We start from the raw sequence: 23,510 nt of genomic DNA, 5'->3' as shown, positions 1-23,510 counted from the left end.
TGAGAAAAAGAAGAACCCTGGAAACTTGAGAAATTTAAAAATTTTTCAACACCATTTCAAATATAAAAAGCCTCTGGTTACTTGGTATTGCACGTTGGCATATTTGATTTTATGTATTGATTACAAATGAAATTATGGCCTCGTGAGCTCTAATCATCATTAGCATAATCATCGAGTTTACGGTTCATATAGCAGTTTCTTAGACATTATTAGATTTAAATTAATCCTCTTAACAACCTTGTCAAGGAGATATTACTGTTAATCCTCATTTCACAGTTGAGGCAACAGGCCGAGAATGTGACTTACTCAAGATCTCAGATTGAGTAACCTCTAGGTTTTGTTTTCCTTTCGTTTTTTGATTTAGATAATGAGTTACCAACATTAGAATGAGGCATAGAGAAGTGCTGGGCTATGCGCTTTGCATCTTCTACTGTGAAGCATAATAAGCTGTATTAATTTCCAGGAAAAGAGCTGAGAGAGAAAAAAGGAGAATAAATCTATGATTCATTGATACAACTTTTAGGGAAATCTGATCAGTCTAGTATTCCAAGCTTTATTTTGACCATCTTCATTTTTTTTCAAATCAAAGTTTAACCCCTTGAAATAGACATGTTTCTTCTGCTCTGCGTAAACGTGAAGCTCTATATGTCACGAAGGGTTTAGAAGGATGGGCCTCCTACTTGCTCAAGAGCCATGAAGTCTATTTCTTATTCAAAGACATAGATGTTTTAGGAGAGGGAAGGAATGTTAAAGATATTGTTTGTCTGTATGAAAATACAGAAGCATGAAATTGGTAGCTCCATGCAGGGCTTTGGGTGAGGATACAAAGGAGGGAGCGTGAAAAGGACATTGTTGTATGAGTTTAAGATAAACCAACCAGTCAAGTGGAGGCTTTGGATGAAGTGTTTCTATTACAAATTACAAAGCAAGGACAGAAGCAAAATAGACTGTCGCTGGAGTATTTTAGCTAGAGGAGGGCTTTGCATGGTGGATATGCAAATTATTTGTATTTCAAAGTTATTCTACCACCTTGGTCTTGGGGAAGTTGCTTTACCTATTTATTTGCATTCATTTGCATTTTCATTTTTTGAGGAAGATTAGCCCTGAACCAACATCTGCCGCCAATCCTCCTCTTTTTGCTGAGGAAGACTGGCTCTGAGTTGACATCTGTGCTCATCTTCCTCTACTTTATGTGTGGGATGCCTGCCACAGCATGGTGTGCCAAGCAGTGCCATGTCCGCACCCGGGATCCAAACCAGCAAACCCTGGGCCCCTGAAGCGGAATGTGCAAAGTTAACCACTCCGCCACCAGGCTGGCCCCCTCACTTGCATTTTTATTACCTGTAAAACAGGAACTAAAATAGTACTTAACTTATAGGAACTTGTTGAGTATTAAATGAAAAAAAAATACGTGAAGTGCTTAGTATGGTACCTGGCATATGAAGAAGGTCGCAATAGATGTTGGCAACACTTTCCCCTGTTACCCTCCACCGAAAATCTTTTCAGTTATGAAATTCTGAAACACTATAACCTTATCTAGATATTTATTGGAAATTTAATTTTCCAAAAATAGAATGTGTGAAAAATTCTTGATTTTCCTTGCAGTTACTTTTTGCATTTAGAGGAAGATATTAGTGCCCTTCTCCCTTGATTTAATTCTGATTCAAAAGAAACATATGGCTAAGAAGGTAGGAGAAATGACCAGTTCATTTAGGCATTAATAATCCTGAAGGAGGCAAAGATAAGGCGGTCAGACACATCATCACAATTTTTGAGAAGGCAGATTAAAAAAAAGTCACAAAGATGATAGGTGAGATCGCATGGTCAGATTTGCTAAAGAATATGGCTCAAAAAGGATGAGTCTAAAAATCAAATAGCCAAAGAAATGATAAATCTGATTATGTAATCATAAGTAATCTCAACGGGTAAGAAAAGTAAAAGGCATTTAAAACACTTGTCTGACCAAAGGGACTTTGATAAGGAGCTCAGAAATTATGGATGATTTTAATTTTCTTTTATATATTTCTCTACTTTCTAAAAATTTCTATGATGACTATGACTTTTTTAAAAAAAAGTTTCCCCCCAAGGATTGGTACAATAGAGAAAAAAGATGGCAAGTAATTAAGAAGATTGTTTAGAAGCTAGGAGAATTCTTTTAAAAGTGGCAGCACTTGAGCTAAGTATCACTTGGAGATGAGGCATGCAGGAAAAAATGTTAAGAATAACAAAAAAAGTTATTTTTGTTATGCTTCAGTGCAAGAACATGAACAAGAAGAACAATGCACAATGATAATGGATTATGCAAAGGATTGGAACCTCTAAACTTCTATTTTGCTTTAATCTTAGAAAAATGCAGTTTCATCAATTCAAAGTAAAACATATATCATCAAGAAGTCATTGATATAGATGAGGTTATTAAGAGAGCCCCTGGCTTTTCTAAATGAGTTTAAAGAACTTTAAGAGATGATGTCTTTATATTCTCAGAGTTAGTAATCTAAATCATAAAATATGGGAGAGGATGGATTCAGGAAACTCCACATGAGGTTGATTCTTGGCAAAATCTTAAAGTAAATATTGAAGATTTGTTAGCGCCTAGAAAAGAAAGCCCCAATCACTTGAAACTGGCATGGATTTACTAAATCAAGTTATATCAAATTACCTCAATTTGGAAGATGTGTAGGAGGGTGCTAGAGTTAATAAACTTTGGCAGTCTCTCAAATTCATAGAAATAGTGTATATTATTTCAGTATGAGGTTCACAAAATTGTTTAGTTATAGAAAAGTTCAAAGAAAAACGAAGAGAACAGTATAATAAACCTCTATATATCCATTATCCATCTTCAACAATTGTCACTATTCTAAGATTTTTGTTTCCTCTATTACTTTCCCCTCCACCAAGTCTTTTTGTTGTTAGTATTGGAATATTTTAAAGCAAATCCTAGATATTATATCATTTTACTTGTAAGTACTTCAGTATGAGAAAGATGTATAACAAAGTCTTTCATGATATGCTTGAAGATGAGTTGGAGAAATATAGACTAGATAAGAATGAACTAGGGGCTGGCCCTGTGGCCGAGTGGTTAAGTTTGCGTACTCTGCTGCGGCAGCCCAGGGTTTGGATCCTGGGCGCAGACATGGCGCTGCTCGTCGGGTCATGTTGAGGCGGCGTTCCACATGCCACAACTGGAGGGACCCACAACTGAGATATACAACTATGTGCGGGGGGGTTGGGGGAGATAAAGCAGGAAAAAAAAAAGATTGGCAACAGTTAGCTCAGGTGCCAATCTTTAAAAAAAAAAAAAGAATGAACTAAGAGGTTTGGTATTAGCATGAATCATGGCTAAATCATGTTGACAATTGGTTTGAAATCCACCTTGAAGAAAGGTGACGGGAAATATACCACAGTTTTGTCCTCATCCCAGTCTTATATGGCATGTTTTATCAATGGTTTGGATGAAAATATAGAAAGCACGCTTAGTAAATTTGCCAACAATATATAGCTTTTAGTGAGAGCGCAATGTATTATGTAAGGATCAAGTATTGTCAAGCTGGAAAGATGGGCTGGAGCCATGAGGTTGACATTTAAATGATACATGCAGGGTGAGAATCCTGCCTTGGACGTAGTTCGTGTGAAAAAGATCTGTAGGTTTTACTGGACCACAGTTCTCAAAAACAGTGTCTAAAATAACCAGTCATGTTAGGCGGCATCAATTAAAGTTTCCAGATCAAGATCCATATCACTATATCTTAATTCAGAGCAGTGTGTTTGAGAGGGACATTAACAAACTGGAGGACATCTAATGGAGGGTAATTTGACATAAGATCTGGCAATCATGATATGTAAAAAATGGTTAATGGAACTGGGTTTATTTAGCCTCAAGAATAATAGGAAACTTGAAGATGGGATTTATGTGCTAGCTATCTTTGAGGATTTGAAAAAAAGAAATTTTAATGAAAAAGTAAACATATTCGGCATTGCTTCATAGCTTAGAGCAGGGATCAATGGTGCAAATTAAAATGAAACAAAACTGGGTTGAGATAGGAGCTTCCTAACAGTTGGAGATGTCTGGCAATGGCCTGGGCTACACGGACATGCACTTCTGTCCCCATTAGTGGAGGTTGACTGCAGAGGTTAAATACCCATCTTTCAAGATTTCTATAGAAGTAGATTTGCCGCTTAGAAGAAGTTTGAAACCTTGGCTGTATGTGAGAATCACCTGAATGGCTTGGCTTCCAAAATGACCAATCCCTGAGCCATGCCCCAGAGATTGTGATGTAATTAATCTGGATAGGACTGGAGAAAGTTCCAGGTGATTCTCCTGTGCAGTCAGGGCTGGGAACCTTGGAGTGAATCAACTCTAAGGATCCTTTCAACTTTGAGATTTTTTTTTTGATCTGAAAAAGATGTATCATGTTCATAGGATATTTAAAAAGTTGGAATGGTGGAAAGCCTGAAGATGACAGCGAAGTCAGACACAAAACTGAGCTCAGGGAAGAAAAGAGAATTGTTTAAGTGAGACTAAAAGTGCCAGAGTTTACCAGGAAAGAGTGCAACTTAGAGGAGAGGGGAACTGTGTAGTTGCAAAGAAGGTAGGAGCTAGGCTGAGCGGGAATGGCATGAGGGGAGGAGAGGGCGACTGAACAAGAAGGAGGACTGAAAGCAGATGCTAAAACTAGAACAGTTGTGGGCAAATTGGGACAATTGGTCAGTCTAAGAGTGCCCCCACTGGCTCCTAAATGAGGGCAGCACAGGAAATCTTTTGTTACCCTAGTCACTCCCCTTGCAGAGTGAAGATGTGCTGTGTATACATCCGAATGCATTGCACTGGCAAAGTGAGCAACTGCAAGGGTTAAAATTCATGTTCACTCTAGCTGTTTATTCCAGTGACGGTGTCCTGGAGCATCTTGCCAGGGTGCTAGTGTTGGGCTCAATAGCTTCCTTTGGGGTGACCACCTCTCCCTCCCAACCCCTGCTGAGACCTCCTAAAGTGATTTTAAAGCTTATTTCTTTGAAGAGCTTCTTAGCAATTCCCTCACTGCTATTTCAATCCCCCTCCCACCGTTGTGTTAAACAGTACTGCAGGGGACTTCACAAAACTGGCTGGCTTCAGGGATGGTGAACAAGGGCTACCTTTAAAAAGTAGGCCAGAGGTGGCTGAGGGATTGCCTATTAGGAACAGACTGGAGGTATGCTGCCCTCTTGTACCTTCACAATCTCTTTTTTACAAAAAGAGAAGTATGGGTGGGATATATTGGGTTTACAAAAATAGCACAGAGAAAATCCTTCTGAAATCATGGGGAAAGGCCCATGGTTATGCTTTAAATTGAATAAATTGAGTAGTCTTAGCTGTACCCCTGAAAGCCCTCATAATTGTTCTCGATTTTTTCTTAATATCAGCCATTAACTAGGGGGCAGCTATAGTGCATTCTGAATTAAAGCAGTAGTTTTCAAAGTGTGGTCCCTGGACCACCAGCAGCATTGTTAGAAATGCAAATTATCTGGTCTCACCCAGACTTACTGAATCAGAAAATCTGAGAATGGGGTCCAGCAATTTGTGTTTTGACAAGGCTTCCATGTGATTCTGATACAGGTTTATGTTTGAGAAGTGGATTACAGAGACTATGTCCTTAGAAGGTTCTATAAAGAAGAAGTTGTCCAGAGCCTGCCCTCTGATGCAGGATGAACAGGAAAATGGCAAGGCGAAGAAACTTCAGTCCTAACCACTGAGCCATTGTGGGGGTGGGATTGACAGTTGCTTAGTAAAACAGGTCGTGTGACAGGAAAGAAAGCCTACTAACAGAGAAGAGTAAAATCAAATACAATCAGAATGACTAAGCAGTGGCCAAGCCAATTAACTCACGTCATTACAAAATTAGAAAGTCATTATTCAAATGACTGTAATTGCTAATACATACCTACATAACAAGGAATTGTATGATATGAATTGAATTTTTTAATATGCTGTATTTGCTTTCACCTTGGAGATGTGGCTTTTGTGAAAACATTGTGTCTAGTAAGCTATGGTCAGTCCTTGATTGAAACTGTGTGTTGACAGGAAAACAGAAACTTGCTGAATTTTAAAAAGATGATTTGGCTGTTACAGTTTTATTTTCTTGGATTTACATGGTAAAGAATGACAGATGTCAAAAATGTGAAAAAAGTTATGATCTTAGTTATAATCTTATCGACCATAAGAACAACAGCAACAATAATCATAACTACAATTACTATTTATTGAATGCCTACTATGTGCAGACACTGCTGTGTGTTTGACAGTAGGGATAAAGTTATGGATAACCAGACATGATCCTTTCCCTATGAAACAGTGGTTGCCAACCTTGACTACACGTTAGATGCACCAGGGAACCATTAAAAAATAGCGATGCCCAGGCCCCGCCTCCAGCAATGCTGATTTAGTTAGTCTAGAGGGGGACTCGGGAGTTGGGATTTTCACAAAGTTCTCCAGTGAATCTAATGTGCAGCCAGAATTGAGAATCCCTGGTATGGTGGAAGACTTAAGCATGTAGATAATGAATTACAATAGCTTTAAGTGATATGAAGAAAAAGTTTAGAATGCTGTGAGGAGAGCCAGCTACTATGGGGTTCATGAAAGGGGTCTCTGAGGCGTCCTTAAGGAAGTGACTTTCAGCTGGGATCTGCAGGCTGAGTGGAAAATAGCTAAGCAAAGGGAAGGGGAGGAGAGTAAAAAAAGCTGTCTTAGGGCCCAGTGCCAGGGGAAGAATGGAGAAGTGAGGGCTGAAAGGAGGCCAAAAGTGGGGGAAGCGTGGTGATAAGAGAGGCTGGGAATCTGGGACGGGGCAGAACATACAAGACCTCTGGGTTATGTGAAGAATTTGGGTCTTTATTCTAAAGTAATGGGAAGCTATGAAGTGTTTTAAGTAACTAGTGAGTGATGTGATCATATAGACACTTTAAAAAGATCACTCTGGCTGCAGTGTGGAATGCAAATTGACAAGAGGAGGACCAGTTAGGAATCTGCTGTGGGAGGTGGTGTTGGTTGGACTAAGAACGTAGCAGTGTGATGGAGAGGGATGAGTGGGCATCAGAATCTTTGGGAAGCAGAATCCAGGACTGCACACAAGTTCTCAGTAACATTTGCTGAATGAGTGGGTTGCTTGGATATGAGGGGCGAGGGTGAGGAAGGAATGGAGGATGTTGCCTTGTTCTTGGTATCACAACTGGTTGAGTAGTAGAGATGTTCAGTAAGCTATGGATGTTGAGCTATGGAAAGCCGGAGGAGGAACAGATTTGAGGAGAAGGGGAAAAGCATGAATTCTGTTTGGGCAAACAGGTTTGAAGTGCCTGTGAGTCATCCAAGCTGAAAAGTCAAGGAGGCCGCTGAAAGGGCAAGAATACATATGTCTGGGGGCCAGCCTAGTTGCCTAGTGGTTAAGTTCAGTGTGCTCCACTTCGGCAGCCTGGGTTCAGTTTTCAGATGTGGACTTACACCACTCGTTGGCGGCCATGCTGTAGCAAGGACCCACATACAAAATAGGGAAGATTGGCAACAGATGTTAGCTCAGGGCAAATCTTCCTAAGCAAAAAAAAGAAAAAAAAAAGACATATGTCTGGACTAAATTTGAGTTAGAGTGTTTCCCACATAGAGACAGTAATAACTGACGGTTGAGGCCAGTTGGGTTCACCCTAACCACTCTACTCATTAGCTCACTATGTCTTCACATCGACTTCCCAAAGTAAGTGATGGGTGTTTTTAAAATTTCAGTCTAGAGAATAAAAATTTAGAAAGGTTAAGTAACTTGCCCAAGTCACATAGCTGGTAAGAGACAGGGTTGAGATTCCATCCTTCTGGATCATTACATCGTCATAAATAAGGAGACGCATTATTACCTAATGATACTGCCTCTCTTTAGTGAGAGTGACTCATTCTCAGAGACAATGTAGAGTTAACCATACTTAGTTAGAAAGGACCAGCTTTATGTATAGTTCCTTCTATTATAAACATATCATTTGAGTCTATTACTCTTGGTAATTCAGTGAGAAAATATTCTGTGGAGTTTATGACAAAGCTCTGTGATCCAGATTTGTGATTTACTGCCCAAACATCTGTCTTCTTGTTTCCTACAGTACATGCAAACTGAAGTTGAGATTGCCTGGCAGCTCACTAAAAATAGTCAGAACCATGGAATCAAGAAGTTAAAACACACTTGGAATAATCCAATAAATTTTCCCCTTTTATTGATAGAAAACATTGTTTACTAAAAATTCAAATCGATCTTATCCATTCATTTATTCAAGTGACATATGGAATACTGACATAGGCCAGACCCTTTGCTGTTTTCTGGAGATCTGAAAGGTTCACTCTTTTCTCAAGGTACTCACTCCCATAGAGGAGACTAACACAGGTTAAAGGCCATTATAGCATTGTGGGAGGGATGCTATGAGACAGATGCTGGGAGGGCATTTAATCCGTCATTAGAGGAGAGGTAAGAGGCTTTTAGGAAGACTTCCTGGAAGTGGTGACACAAACAGATTACCCTCAGCCTCAACTTCCTCATAAGGTGGAGTTACATATAAACAGAAAGGAGGAAGGAAAAGTATTTCAGGAAGAAGAAAGAAGCAGGAACATTGTACAAGGCATGAAGATATGAAAAAGAAGGGCCAAGTTAGAGACTAACACCTTGAATTATACTGGATTGTGGGGGACATGGACTTAAAATTGTTGTTAAAGAGTTTAACTTTTATTCTGAGATGGGAATCAGTGAAGAAGTTCACACTAGTGGGGTTGTATAATCAGGTTTGCATTTTTAGGATGAGTGCGCTAGCTCCAAAGTAGAGGATGGATTGGAAGGGGAAGAACTTAGATGTGGGGAGGCCTCTGCGGAAGCTGTTGTAGGAGTCCAGACAAGAAATAAAGAGATAAATGAAAGGATTTAGTGGGTTGAATCAATAAACTTGGAGTTTGATTGGAGGGAGAAGGAGGAGTCTAGTGGGACTGGGGTCATGCTGGTGACCTTCTCTGAGCAGACTGTGCAGAAAAATTGGCATGGGAAAGAAAGTTCAGTTTTAGGCATGGTGATTTTGGCTGTAGAAAATCAAAGCAGGTATGTCCAGTAGATGACTAGAATTATAGATTTGGAGCTCAAGAGAAAGTCCTGGACTGGAGATACAGATCAGGGAGTCATCCCCGTAGAAATTAGAGTCATCACCATTTAGTCGGGTGTATGTATATGAAGTGAGACGAGCCAAGCTTCCAAGATGGAGCACTGTGGACCATCCCTATTTCAAAGGTATGCTGAGAAAGAGAAGCCAGCAAAGTAGGAGTGAGAGAAGTAGGAGGACTACTAGAAGAGCCTGCTGTCATGGGAACCAGGAAAGGAGAGAGTTTATGTAGTAAGAAGTCAACAGCGTCAAATTCTACAGGAAACCTCAATACTGAAAAGCATCCACCGGCTATTTGTGTGCGTGGCTTTAGTGGAATGGCGGGACAGAGCCAGGTGTGGTGGATCAAGGAGTGAGTGGGTGGTGAGGAGGTAGAGTTTAGGAACGCACAGAGTACAAGGAGAAAAAAAACAGTTAGAGGAAGTCAAATCCTAAGAACTGGTGTGGCATGGATCAGCTCACTGGGGATGCTGGAGGGAGAGCCCTGAAGGCGAGCAAAGTGAAACGAACATACCAGCACCATATGAAGCTCTAAGAAGAGAGGAAGTAGCCTTTCCCCACCCAGTCCTGAGAGAATAGGTAGAGGGGGGACCCAATAATGTCTTTGTTGTCTAACTTAACTATCCCATCCCTAAAGATGGGTCTACCAGTGTGTCCTTCCCAGAGGTCAGTTCTAGGCTACAAAGGCTTTCCCAGAAAGTGGAGTAAAATTTTCCTCTTCAACTCATGTGTTCCCTGGAGTCTTTGGGTTTGCAGGAATTTCTGTAAAGAATTTCAGCTATTTTAGCCATCATTTCCAAGACCATAATGTATGCTTGCTTTTTTGTGGTATCCTGAGCTTTTGCTAAGGTGGAGACACTTTCCCCTCCACTCAGAACATTATTATAATTCCAAAGAAGAGAAAGCATATGGAATCACTCTTGTCTGCTTTGGCTCCCCAAGTCTGAATCCTTATCTGGCTGCACCCCCCCTACTTCTGTGAGTCTGAGCAAATAAGAAAAGCAGACCACCTGAGTGTGAGCAAGAAGTACACAGAATGTGCTGTATATGTGGCTCCTGTAGTCTCTGTGTTGCATCTATATTCTACAGGAGCCTATGTCTTATAGGGAAAGGCAATGTATTTCACCTTGTGGAATGAAAAAATTAGAACCCCGTGAAACCAAACATGCAGAAGATGGGTGTATAAGGCATAATATCCATTTATTGTTTAATAATGACCAGCTCATTTTTTACCCTGTAGAAAACTCGTGGAAAGATAGCTTGATGAACATGAAATCACAGTGGCGGAAGTTAGTTTGATTATCTTAGAGGGGTCATCCTTCATCACTATGGAGAAAGATCTTTCATGGAAATGGCATACTTAACTCCATGGCCAAGGTACCTTCTCTCTCGAGACCATGCTAGAGATACACTGCACTGACCAATTCTTTTAGTTGCCTTTTCACTCCATGCAGATGACCACACCTCACCATATTCACACATTCTTTCTTCATTCAGGGTACAAAATTGAGTAGGGCACCACTTTCTTAGTCAAATTCTGGATTTGAGGAAATACTCAAGTCACAAGACATTTTTTTTTAAGTGTAGGTGATTTTGGTAGGAACTGCTGTCTGTTATGTATTGGACTTACAGTTTTGCTCTAGGAGGACACTCCTTTCTCCAAGATCCAGGGACCCTTCTGTAACCTCTCCTGCCTTCCACTTCACTAAATGAGTACAGAAAATATGCTTTAAAAAAATCTAGAGGACTCTTAGATTGTCCCTCCCAAATTTCAGTTGTATCTATTCCTTAATCAATTTAAGACTGAGTTCTCATATAAGTATCTAAAGTGCAGATACTCTGTGTTGATGGTTGAAGAGAGAGCTAGCTGCTTAGATACTAGATGAAATATGACAAAGTTACCATGGACATTTAGAAACTTGACCATATCTTATCCAGAGAGCTGTTCCCTCTTGGATTGATACATAACAGCAGAGGTGCCTGAGAGGAGGTGCCAAATTTCCCTCAAAATGAAGCTTTGAATCCACCCAAAGCCTGGCCAAGTGAGACCTAATGATTCTGCCCTAAAAAATATGAAAGAGATGACATTGATCTCAGAAAAATGAATGCGTGGAGACCTGGCGACAGCTGCTTGGATTAATCAGGTTGGTGAGTGGCTGGCAGGGTGGTAGAGTGGGCAGAGAATCAGCAAAGTCAACATCAAACCACCAACGCACAGCTTCCCATTTACCCAATACCCATCTTCCAGGCACTTTCCTCCAAACTGGAAACCCTCTGTAAATTTTTCTCTTCAACTCAAAGCCTTTGGGGTCTCAGGAATTTCTATTAAGAATTTAAAATTGTTCAAAGAATTAAGAAAGGAAGAGGGGGCTGGCCCCATGGCCAAGTGGTTAAGTTTGCACACTCTGCTGTGGCGGCCCAGGGTTTCACAGATTCGTATCCTGGGTGTGGACATGGCACCTCTCATCAAGCCATGCTGAGGCGACGTCCCACATGCCAAAACTAGAAGGACTCACAACTGAAAATATGAAACTATGTACGAGGGGGCTTTGGGGAGAAAAAGGAAAAAATAAAATCTTTAAAAAAAAACAGGAAGAGAGTGTGGGGGACTGGAATTGGCCACCCCAAGATATGTCTCTTTGGCATGAGGATTATTTTGGGCTGGTTACTTTTAAAAACTGTAGACAGGAAAAGAAACTCTGAAAAGTAGAATTTACTTACCCTTTGTTAAGTGACACTTACATTTGTAAAGGAAATCTCCATCTGTAAAAGTGTCTCCCTCTCTGTACCAGGAAGAAGAAGCGATGACCTTATCTCTAGAAACTTTTTTTTTTTTTAAAGATTTTTATTTTTCCTTTTTCTCCCAAATCCCCCCAGTACATAGTTGTGTATTTTTAGTTGTGGGTCCTTCTAGTTGTGGCATGTGGGATGCCGCCTCAGCATGGCTTGATGATCAGTGTCCTGTCCATGCCCAGGATTTGAACCGGCAAAACCCTGGGCCACTGAACCAGAGCGTGCGAACTTAACCACTCGGCCACAGGGCTGGCCCTTTATCTTTTTTTTTCTCTTGAGGAACATTAGCCCTGAGCTAACATCTGCTGCCAATCCTCCTCTTTTTGCTGAGGAAGACTGGCTCTGAGCTAACATCTGTGCCCATCTTCCTCTATTTTATATGTGGGATGCCTGCTACAGCATGGCTTGCCAAGCAGTGCCATGTCTGCACCTGGGATCCAAACCAGCAAACCCCAGGCCGCTGAAGCGGAATGTGTGCACTTAACCACTGTGCCACCAGGCTGGCCCCTAGAAACTCTTAATCAATGCAGAAGGCAAGGAGTCAAGTCTGCATAATAACCTGACTCTTTTTTATTGTACTTGTTTGGTAATCTCCCATAACTGACTCCCCACAACTGCAACATCCTCCTTTGTCTTTAGCTGAACGTGTTATTTAAGATAAGAACTTTCCACTGTTTGGTGAGTTGCTCAGTTTGCCTGAGCCTCTCCCATGTATACATGTTATAAAGCTTTGTTTAATTTTCTCCTGTTATTCTGTCTCATGTGAATTTAAGTTGATGTCTGGCCAGAAGGACCCAGAGCGGGTAGAGGAACTGTCTTTCTCCCTGCAAGAGGGAAGGAGGAGAGGAAGAAAGAGAACAAAGAATGGTGAAAGAAGGGGTTGGGGGAGTAAGGAAGGTCATATGGTAAAATATTTTAGGAATTGCTCAGTGCAGGAGGAAGGACTGCTGAACTTGGGGAGACCTGCTTGCAGGGTTGGCCCTTGGCTGCTGTCTGGAGCTTAGATTTGGAGAGGGTTCTCACCATTCTGAGAATTGATGGGGATGGCTTGCTGTGCCTAGACTATTTGTGCAAGTGGTGTCGCTTGTGCTGGGCACCTGCTTTCCTTCTGGGAGTCTGGAATATTGGTGTATGCTGGATGGCAGGTGCCTATGTGACTGGCCCCACGTGAGAGCCCTGGGTGCTGGGTCTCTGATGAGCTTCCCTGGTAGACAACATTTCACACGTATTGTCACATCTCATTGCTGGGGGAATTAATTGTGTCATGTGGTCTCCACTGGGAAAAGACCCTTGGAAGCTTTTGCCTGTTTCCCCCATACTTCTTTTCTCTTTGCTGATTTTGCTTCATATCCTTTCACTGTAATAAATCTTAACCATGAGTATGACTGTATGCTGAGTCCTTAGAGTCTTCCTAGTGAATCTGTATCTCTCCAGAGATGTCTATGCCTTGACCCAGTGGGAACATACTATACACATTGTTCCACATGTTGCTTTTCACATATAAAATGTTTTGAAGATAGTTTGCATCAACTCTCATAGATTTCAACCTTTGTCATGCCTGCATAGTATTATGTATAACTGTACTAGAATTTATGTATCCAGACCTCAATTAATAAGACCTTTACTCATTTTTAGTGTTGCTATTACAAATAATGCTGCATTGAACGTCCCTCTACATGCATCTTTTCATACATTCATAAATATTATCAGCAGGTTAAATTCCTAGAAGTAGAATTCTTGAGTCAAAGCATATATGTACTTTTGCTCTTTGATAGATATTGCAAAATTGCCCCCCACCAAAGAGGTTATATGAGTTTTTACTCCCACCAACATGTAAGAAGTGCCTGTCTCCCCACATCCTTGTCAATATATACAATTTCTTTTTGAATTTTCAGTAGAATTCACCCTTTTTAAGTGTGTGGTTCCGTGAATTTTAACAAATGTATTTAGTCATTAACTACCACCACAATCAAGAGAGTATTTCCGTCATCTCAAAAAGTTCCCTTGTGGCCCTTTGTGGTCAATTTCCTGTCCCTGAACCTCTGCCCACTGATCTGATTTCTGTCCTTAGTTTTGCCTTTTCCAGAATATTATATAAATGAAATACAGTACATAGGCTTTTGAGTCTGGCTTCTTTCACTTAGCATAATGATTCTGAGATTCATCTATGTTGTTACATTTATCAGTAGATTATTCTCTTTTCATTGCTGAGTAAATTTCCATTGTATGGTTGTATCACAATTTGGGTACATTCACTAGTTGATGTGCTTTTGGGTTGTTTCAAGATTTGGGCGATGAATAAAGCTGTTAGAAATATTTAGGTATAGGTTGTTGTGTGGACATGTCTTCACTCTTCTTGGGTAAAGGCCTAAGAGTCGGATTGCCTGGTGATATGGTAAGTGTATGTTTAACTTCGTAAGAAGCCACCAAACCATTTCCAGAGTGTCTGTGCCATTTTACATCCCTAGCAGCAATGTACGAGAGTTCCAGTTGTTCCACATGCTTGCCAACATTTGATATTGTCGGTATTGTTTTTTTAATTTTGGCCATTCTAATAATTATGTAATAATATTATATATATTTATCAAACTTTTAAAAAACTTTGCTATTCTAATCTCACAAGGTTGTAATCTATCATAACATTAATAAAAAAATAAAAAAGAAAGCTTAACAATCTAAAAAAAAAACTTTGCTATTCTGAAAAGTGATAAAAGATATCTCGTTACTTTTTCATTTACATTTCTTTAAAGGTAATCAGAATACATTTAATATGTTGAGAATATATTTCTTTTTTCTTTGAATTGCCTATTCATGTTTTTTTGCCCATTTTTCTATTACACGGGTTAATCATTTTCTTAATGATTTCTAATGACTCTATATTAAGGAAACCAATTATTTCATAGTTGTTGCAAACATTTTCCCCAGTTTGTCATTTTTTCCTTTGTATATGGCATATTTTGCTGCAGAAATATTTTTATGTTGCTTCTGACTTTTATACCTCTTAGGTACAAAAATGAGGAGATAGAAATGAGAGAACTTGTGAATGTGAGGTGTAGAAGATGGGGGAATGTAAGGCTAGGCAGCCTGGGTGAATCAGTTCACCTCACCTCACCCTGACCCCCACACTAGTGATATATGGCTGGAACATTTCTCAGTCTTTCTCACTGGCTACGAATAACCAAGGCTTGTTAACAAATGCAGCTGCTTTGAGAAAGGGTAGAGTTCCCAGGGCACAATTCTTTGTTTTCAGATGAGGAAGAGGATTTGTTTAGTGGAACCAATGTACTTATTTCAGGGCCTATCAATATACGAGATTGTTACACTTGTTGGCTGGGACAGGAGAATTCCTGTCTGCAGTCTCATTGATATCACTTGCCGGAAACAACCCTCCTCCTTGCCAACCCTATACTTGAATATAGGATTCCATGATAACCACAAAGGCCTATTGTGCTCTGTGTAATTTATCGGCAAGAGAATTGAGGAGAGGCCAGAAGGGGTGTGGGTGAGGAGGTAGATGGTGTGGTGGGGGGGAGTGAGGGGGAGAGTGAGGGAAGGGGACGCCTTTGCTTCCTTATTTCCAAAACACGGAGCTCCTGTTGGCATTTGATTTTTGAGTCATTAACATTTTTAGAGTCAGGCACATCAAGTGTGAAGTCACTTACTTGTTGCTGATCTGAGAAGAGCACAACCCACAGCAAGAGCTGTGTGGTGGGGAACATGGGGTTGGCAGAGTCTGATTTGGACGAAGAGGTTGTTCTGCACTCCCACGCCTGTTTCCGCTGCCTGGGTGTCACTGGATGGGCTCTTCCCATGCAAAGCTGAGCCTCTAAGTGGTCCACTCAGGATCAGCCAGGCTACTTTGTTAAAATGAATGCACTCCTTTTCTAACTAAAGAGCTGTGAACTCAGAATAACCAGCTAATTAACATTTCAAAGAGTAGAAATAAAAGATCATAAATGAAAGCAAATAACTTTCTCTAAAGTTGGTGGCTCAAGATGTCAGTGGAACAGGACAGAGGTTATTTACTCAATTACCATCTCTCTACCTCTCTTTCCAGTCCCATCCCCACCTCTCCTGTAAGCCCCCTTATTCTCTGCCTCTGTCTTCTTGCTGTCTCCCCCAAGCCTGTGTTCATCTTGTTTTCCTTCCCTCTCCTTTGCCTTTTAGCTAACTGGTCATCATTGAGGCCTTGAAATTCATTTTTAGCATTTGTGTATTTATGAAATAGAATAAGATCTTTCCATGTGAACAGAACTTTGGGCAAGTTCTTTTGCATTGAGTCAACTGAGAAGGACCGAGCTGAGTAGTTTTCATACGTCCCTAATGCAGGGCAGTGGCTGAGGCAGTGGAGTGGAGTTGTGAGACTTGGGTCAGATCCGTGCTCTGCCATTTATAAGATGTATGGCTTTGAGCAAGTCCCTTAACCTCCCTGAGAATCACAATCTCAGCCTCTGCCACTTAGCTGCAAGCTTCTAACTATCAGAGACCAAAGGCTCCATACTTTAAAAGGTACAGCATTGTCTGGTGCCATCAGTGACAACAGCCTAGACAACCCTTCCAGCCAAATCCTCAAAGTCAGTCACTTTTCACTTCTGGATGAGGAGATTGGCTCCCACATATAGCACTAGTACCATGCACCAGGCAGTGTACTAGCCTCAAGTCATGTAGCGTAGGGTAGGGTGATGGTTAAAAGCCTGGCCTCTGGACCCAGAATACCTGTGTTTAATTCCTGGTCCCAACATTTACATCAGAGTAACTTTGTGCAACTTACTTAACTTCTCTGTGACTTAGTTTCCTCATCTGTAAAGTGACAATAATAGTGATGATAATAGTACCTGTAATTATGACCTTATTTAGAAATAGGGCCTTGGGCCGGCCTGGTGGCACATTGGTTAAGTACGCACGTTCCACTTTGGTGGCCTAGGGCTCGCCGGTTCAGATCCTGGGTGTGGACATGGCACCACTTGGCAAGCCATGCTGTGGTAGGCGTCCCACATATAAAGTAGAGGAAGATGAGCACGGATGTTAGCTCAGAGCCAGGGTTCCTCAGCAAAAAGAGGAGGATTGGCAGTAGTTAGCTCAGGGCTAATCTTCTTCAAAAAAAAAAAGAAAGAAAGAAAGAAAGAAAGAAATAGGGCCTTTGCAGATGTAATTAAAGATCTTGAGATAAGATCATTTTGGATTTAGGGTGGGCCCCAAATCCAATGACTGGTGTTCTGATAAGAGAAAGAAGAGGGAAATTTGACATACAGACACAGGAACACGCAGAAAGAGGCAGACTGGAGTGATGCAGCCACAAGCCAAGGAACTTCAGGAGCCACTAGAAGCTGGAAGACACAAGGAAGGAATCTCCTCCAGAGCCTTTGTGCCTATTAACACCTTGATTCTGGACTGCTGGCCTCCAGAACTGTGAGAGAATAAATTTCTGTTGTTTGAAGTCACCAAGTTTGTGGTAATTTGCTGTGGCAGCCCTAGGAAACTGGTACAGGTGATAACAGTACATCTGCCTCACAGGCTTGCAGTGAGGGTACATTATTTGCTCTATTTAGAGTGCTAAGAGCAGAATCTGGAACACAGTGAGGGCTCTTTAAGTGTAGGTTCTTGTGTATTGTTAGCTCATTGAATATTACCTGGCAACGCTATTAAGTAGGTACTGTTATGACTCCCATTTTGCACATGGGGAAATGGAGCCTTAGAGAGACTGAGCAAAGGTGTGCTTTGGATTCTGCTCTAGCTGGAGCCTCCCCGCAGAAATCTGTGTGGCTTTCTGCTGATGGATCCTGGTGACTGTTGGCTCGGCAACCCCAATGATGATGGTCTCTCAGCAAAGATTGTCTAGTCTTGAGCCACCAAGACCAGAAGGTATAGAGAAGACCTCCTATGTGATGATGTTTACTCCTCCTGGATGCGGCTTCTCAGCCCTGCTCTTGGCACAAGCTCTGCTCCAACAGAGCCAGGCTCTGTCCACACTTGGCTGTGTGGTTGTCCTATGACCTGACCTCATTGTGGCAGCCTCAGCACCTCATCACAAGAGGCAGGGGTGTGCTACCTACAAGGCCAAGCCCTCCCTCTTCAAGAACTTCAAAGGCCCCCAATAGTTCCTTGTTTACCCCTATGGTGTTGAGTCTAGATTATACAAATGACTAGAAGTAAGTCAGATCACTTAGAGTAAGGCAAAGCCCTCACTGGAACCTGCAAGCAAGCACCCCAGTTACCCCATGACCATTTCTTACTATTCTCCCCCTCATCACTCTTCCAGCCACACTAGCCACCTGGTTAGGCACTGTCTCACCTCAGGGCCTTTGCACACGCAGTTCTGGTTGCCTTAAATGCTCTTGCCCAAGAGGTATGTATGCTTTCTCCTTACTCCTTTGACTCTTAGGACCACCATCTCAGAGAGGCCTTTCCTAATCACCCTATTCTTCCTCTTCACCTTTCCTGCTTTTTCCCCCTCCTTAGCACTTATAATTATGTAACATAAATTTTACTTATCTTGTTTATTGTCTTTTCCTCCAAATTAGAATATAAGCACCATGAGGATGGGGATGTTTGTCTATTTTGTTCACTGCTATAGCTCAGAACCTAGGGCAGGTCTAGTGCATAGTATAATGTATTCAATGAATTTTTTTGTGTGTGTGTGTGGAAGATTAGCCCTGAGCTAACATCTGCTGCCAATCCTTCTCTTTTCACTGAGGAAGACTAGCCCTGAGCTAACATCCATGCCCATCTTCCTCTACTTTATACGGGGGACACCTACCCCAGCATGGCTTGCCAAACAGTGCCATGTCCGCACTGGTATCCAAACCGGTGAACCCCAGACTGCCAAAGTGGAACATGAGAACTTAACTGCTGTGCCACCGGGCTGGCCCCATCAATAAATAATTTTTGAATGACTAATTGAAAGAATGAATGAAGCACAGCTCCTCCCCAACAACTGTAGAATTCCCAAACTGAAATGGGTCAGTCCATTAAATATCTAGAGGTAGCACATGAAGAGAGAACTACCAGAACAATTGAGCTTTGAAGCATATGGAGGGGGACATAGCCTCCTATTGCACTTGATTTTGAAGGAGACAAGGAAAAAGTCTTGGTGGAGAAAGAGGGGAATGGAATTCCAAGTGAAGGATATCTCAGATATTTTCCAGGAAAAGTCAGAATCCAAAATTCATTTATTCATGAATGAACTGGGTATACAGCAATGACCAGGGTAGAAAAAAAGTCCCTGTACTCAGGGAACTTACATTCTAGTGGTAATAATGTCAGGCACTGTGATCTTGGACACAAACATCTGCTTATTGGAATGGTGAGATGGGAAGGGCTTAAATTTCTGAAGGGCTGACAGGCCAGGTAGACCAGTGTGGCTTTCATCTGGCAAGCAGTAGGAAGCTACCTTAGATTCTTGATCAGAAAGAGCCCTGGGAATGTCGCTTATGGATGATTTCTGCAGCCCCATGACAGATGGATTCTGATAGGGAAGGGACTTAGAAAGGGTGGGAGACACCAGAAAGGGCTGTTACAGAAGAGGTGGGGGTGACTGGAATAGGTGGATATCTTCATAAAAGAGAAAGGATAAAAGCAACTGAGCACAGATCTTGCCCTGAATGTGAGAACAATCTAAATACGTGTCACCAAGAAGAACTTCCTGATGGAGAGGAAAGAAGATGGTAGAGATGGTGCAGACTTTGTGTGGGTTGGGGGAATGGTGAGGGCAGATTAGAACCAGTCCCCTGAGCTTCAGTGATTATTCCATCACTGGGTGTGCAAACACAGGAAGGACCACAGCAGTCCATTGACGTTTGCTTGTCAGTGCTTGTCTATGTTGGCTGTTTTGTTTCTATGTGACAAGCCAAGCTTAGTCCGGATGTGACCCATCAGAAATTGGAAGTGGTCTGACTCTGGTGAGTCACACTCATCTGCAGAGCAAAGCTTCTGTTGTGTTTGCCTGAAACCCATCATATCCGTCAACACTAAATCTTTTTATTAATGGAGTAAAATTTTAAGGTATTATATCTTTGATATCATGAAGTAGAATGCTGGGATTTCTCTGTTCAGCAGAATTTTGAATAAGAACAAAATTAATTTTATTTCTTTATTTTAATATTTATTTTAATATTTAAATTTATCTTTATCTTAATAGGATGCTAATTGTGCATGTCATGATGGATGTTTCTGAAAGAATCAGGTCTTTTTACGTTTTTTTTTTGTTTGTTTCTTTTGTCTCTGATATAACAACTGGCTTGAAATAAGTGTTCTCTCAAAGTTTGAGTTTCTTTCAGTTTTGTCTCTGTCAAGTGAAGAGCTGAGGTTTCTACCTGGCTCTTTCACCTTAAACAGAAAAACCTTCTTACTTGTCACATGAAAGGAAGAAAATGGGAGAGAAGTGGCAGTCTTGAATTCTCCAGTATAGTATGGCAATTCAAAGGAAGACAAATCAACACTTTGCCATTAGATATGTTTTTTAAAAATGTTTCTTGAAATTGTTTTTTGAAATGCAGTTTCCCATTGAATGATAGAAACCACATTTCTGTTATCCAAAAGGCAAGTGAAGGGCTTTTCCAGGGGAAGACAGTCATTGTGAATTTTCCATAACAGAACTTGACTGTAGCAGTCACAGCATCTGAAAGATGGGGGCCCAAGAAGAGGAGGCAGTTACCAAAGTGATTTCCTTTTTATGAGCACAGCCCGGATAAGTCCATCTGGACCCCCACATCTAGACCCACTTCCTAAGAAGAGTCTGGCTTCCTGCATGTGATAAAAGCTTTAGAAGACTACCTGCCATAGTCCATAGAAAATGTGGTATTTTAATTACTTCTCTCTGGGTAATCTAATTGGTTACATGAGAAGCAAACTTAGCCATTATTTTTTTCGTAATAAAGCTTTTGAAAATTGTATATGAAAAATTCCTAAACTTTCTCTCTGATCTTTCTTATATTTTTAATAAGACAAGTATGATGAAAGGCTTGAATATGTTCTAATAATATGGATATCATTGCAAAAGCTGGGCATATGTGGAAAAGTACACTTCCCACTATTCAGGGATAATAATGCGTTAGTAAATATTCCTTATTTATTCATTAGGAAAAGAAACAGAGTCACTTCAAGCTGTTTCCCACCTCAGGGCTCTTGCAGTTGCTGTTCCCTCTTCCTGGGAAGTTCTTACTACTTCTTGTAGCTGGTGTTTTCTCATCATCCAGGTCTTAGCTCAAATGTCACCTTCTCAGAGAGGCTTTCCTGACCCTCAGTTGAATCCTCCCACCCCAAATCTGCTACAAGTCACTGTATAACATTCCTGGGTTTTAATTTCTTCTGAGCACTTATGACCTGAAGTCACTTATTTATGTACTTCTTTTATGGTTCTTCGCAACTAGATTGTGAACTCCAAAGAGCAGGGGCCTCGTTGGTCTTTTTCATTGGATACTAAGATTAGTGTCCAAATAGATATGGAAGAAAAATGAGGTAGCAGAATTGTCATATTTATGAAAACAAAAGAACTAAATAGGTAGACCTTTTGAACAGCTCGAGGGAGTGACGCATTCAGAATTCCATTGTAGTAGAAACACTGCTGCCATGTGCTGCCAGTGGGTTTTAGATTTGTAATTGTTCATTTAAAGCAAATGTTTCTATGAACTGTGCTTGTCAATATCACAACTTTGGGAACCGAGATAGGTAGTACCTAGGGGGCTCTTTTCCAGGTTGCGGAGCCCTAGCATCAAACAGGACATTTCTGCCACACTAGTCGTATCAGGATGTTTTGGCTTCAAGTTATTAAAATCCTTACTCTAACTAGGTCAAAGCACAAGATTCATGGGAGGACTGGATCAGGGTTGGTTATTTTAGCAGCTCAAAATGCCATCAAGGATTCAAGTTATCTCCATCTCTCTGCTCTGCCATCATTGGATGTCATCTCATCCAGGCAGAACAATGTCTGAGGAAGAAGAGAGAGCGCTTCCTTTCTTTTCCTAGACTTGCCCCAGCGGACTTCCTCCAGGGTCTCATGGACTATTTTCGGGTACTTATCCATTCTTGAACCAATCACTGGTGAAGGAATGAGATTATGCAGAATAATCAGGCCCTTCCTTGAGCTGAGGTTGTAGCTCTTTCCTATGAGGCATGTGGGCTGCTTAGCAGGCATCTGAACAAAATTGAGGTTCTTTGGGGAGCAGAGAAGGGGGAAGTGCTGTATATTTCATTTATTGATCCTTTTTTGGGAAGCAATAGATAATGGTGTTGTTAAAACTTTTTCTCTTGAGTTTTGTACTCTTTGACGGTTAAAGACTGGTTCAAGATTCTGGAGGTTGATGCAGACTGGAGACCCATACAGTTACAGTCCATTGGATGAAGTTCAAGCTTCTGCTCAAGAGCCTGAGGAGGAGCTCCCATTTCAGCCTGCAGCTGCTGCTGCTGACCAGGAGGGGAAGAGCAGGAGGAGACCTGGGTTCCTCTTTCAGCTGTTTTAATCCCATGCCCTATCCTTAGAGAAGTGCAATCTGTTCTGCAGCGCCCATCTCATTTCCACATGCTGCTTTATTACTTTGTCCTATCCTTCCTCCCCAAAGCTTAAGGAAAAAGTTTGGGAGTTTGAGAGAGGAAGAGAGTGAGTTGTTAGAATGGAGAGAATGGGGCAACCATTCCATTTCCTGTTTACCTCTGCTATATGCTCTGTTCTGATCAAAGTAACTTTTGCCTTTTATATAATTCTCCTCTTGGAGCTTTTTTATGTACCATGATGGAGTGAGACTAAGAACAGAATAGATAAGATAATGTAAATGATGACCTGAAATGTTCCAAACTCCACAGCCTCTACGCATTACCAATTACTTAACATATAAGTGTGGTTGGAATGCAAAGGCTGTGTCAAGACAGCAAGTGTCCTGGAGTAGTGAGACTCTGATGTCTGATCATATATTCTGAATACTTTTTAACATCTTCAATATTTGGTGATGGATTTTAAAAATGAGGAGGGCTAGTCTTGCTTTTTGTTATTTTTCACTTGTACCTTGATAGAGATGCATGACCTATTAAACAAACTGCCAATTAGGGATTCTTCCCTATCCTCATTCCATATCTGATCACTGACCAAATCTGTCTATTCACCTTACCACAGCCACTAACTAAGTCTTGTCCCTTATCAGAGTACAGACAAATCCTTTTGTTCTTGAATTATTTCCCAATTACTTCACAAATATCTCATGGATAAAGATGAACTTTTATCTATCTTTGATGTCTCCATGTAGCTACCACAACACCATACAGAAAGGGGAGGAAAATCAATGTCTGTTGATTTCTTATTTTCTCTTCTGCTTTTGGTTTTAGATTCTGAACTGAAGAGATTTTGTTCCAGAAATCTACTGGTCATCCTTGGCTTCTCCTTTATCCTGGCTGTGGTTGCTTTGCTTGCTGTGGGGTTGACCCAGAATAAATCATTGCCAGAAAATGTTAAGGTAATTCAAATCTGTGTGTTTGTGTGTGTTTATGAGGGAGGCTGGGAGGGGCCAGCAGGTAGAGGGAGGTTATGGTGACTCAGACCATACAGGAGGAGGTGAGGTTCCGGCAGCCCAGGAGCTAGTCAATATCCA

General features: G+C 41.2%; 1 protein-coding gene across 19 annotated transcripts in view; it reads left to right on the top strand.

Annotated features, from left to right (window-relative positions):
• The window catches only part of ENTPD1 (ectonucleoside triphosphate diphosphohydrolase 1), a 126,045-nt gene that overhangs the window by 52,521 nt on the left and 50,014 nt on the right, over nt 1-23,510 (top strand). For 10 of the 19 annotated variants that reach the window (XM_070560790.1, XM_070560840.1, XM_070560800.1 and 7 more), the window contains one exon: nt 23,248-23,375. Coding sequence is in view for 4 of the 19 variants with exons in the window: in XM_070560751.1 (XP_070416852.1) it covers nt 23,248-23,375 (128 nt within the window). In the remaining 15 variants the exon portion in view is untranslated. Of the gene's footprint in view, nt 1-17,578; nt 18,281-19,244; nt 19,936-23,247; nt 23,376-23,510 lie in introns of those variants that run through there. The other 9 variants (XM_008541985.2, XM_008541983.2, XM_070560821.1 and 6 more) reach the window with 8 other exon arrangements.

The sequence above is a fragment of the Equus przewalskii genome, chromosome 1 (genome assembly GCF_037783145.1).
Source record: "Equus przewalskii isolate Varuska chromosome 1, EquPr2, whole genome shotgun sequence".
Classification (NCBI taxonomy): domain Eukaryota; kingdom Metazoa; phylum Chordata; class Mammalia; order Perissodactyla; family Equidae; genus Equus; species Equus przewalskii.
This window is presented reverse-complemented; position numbering and strand designations above follow the sequence as displayed.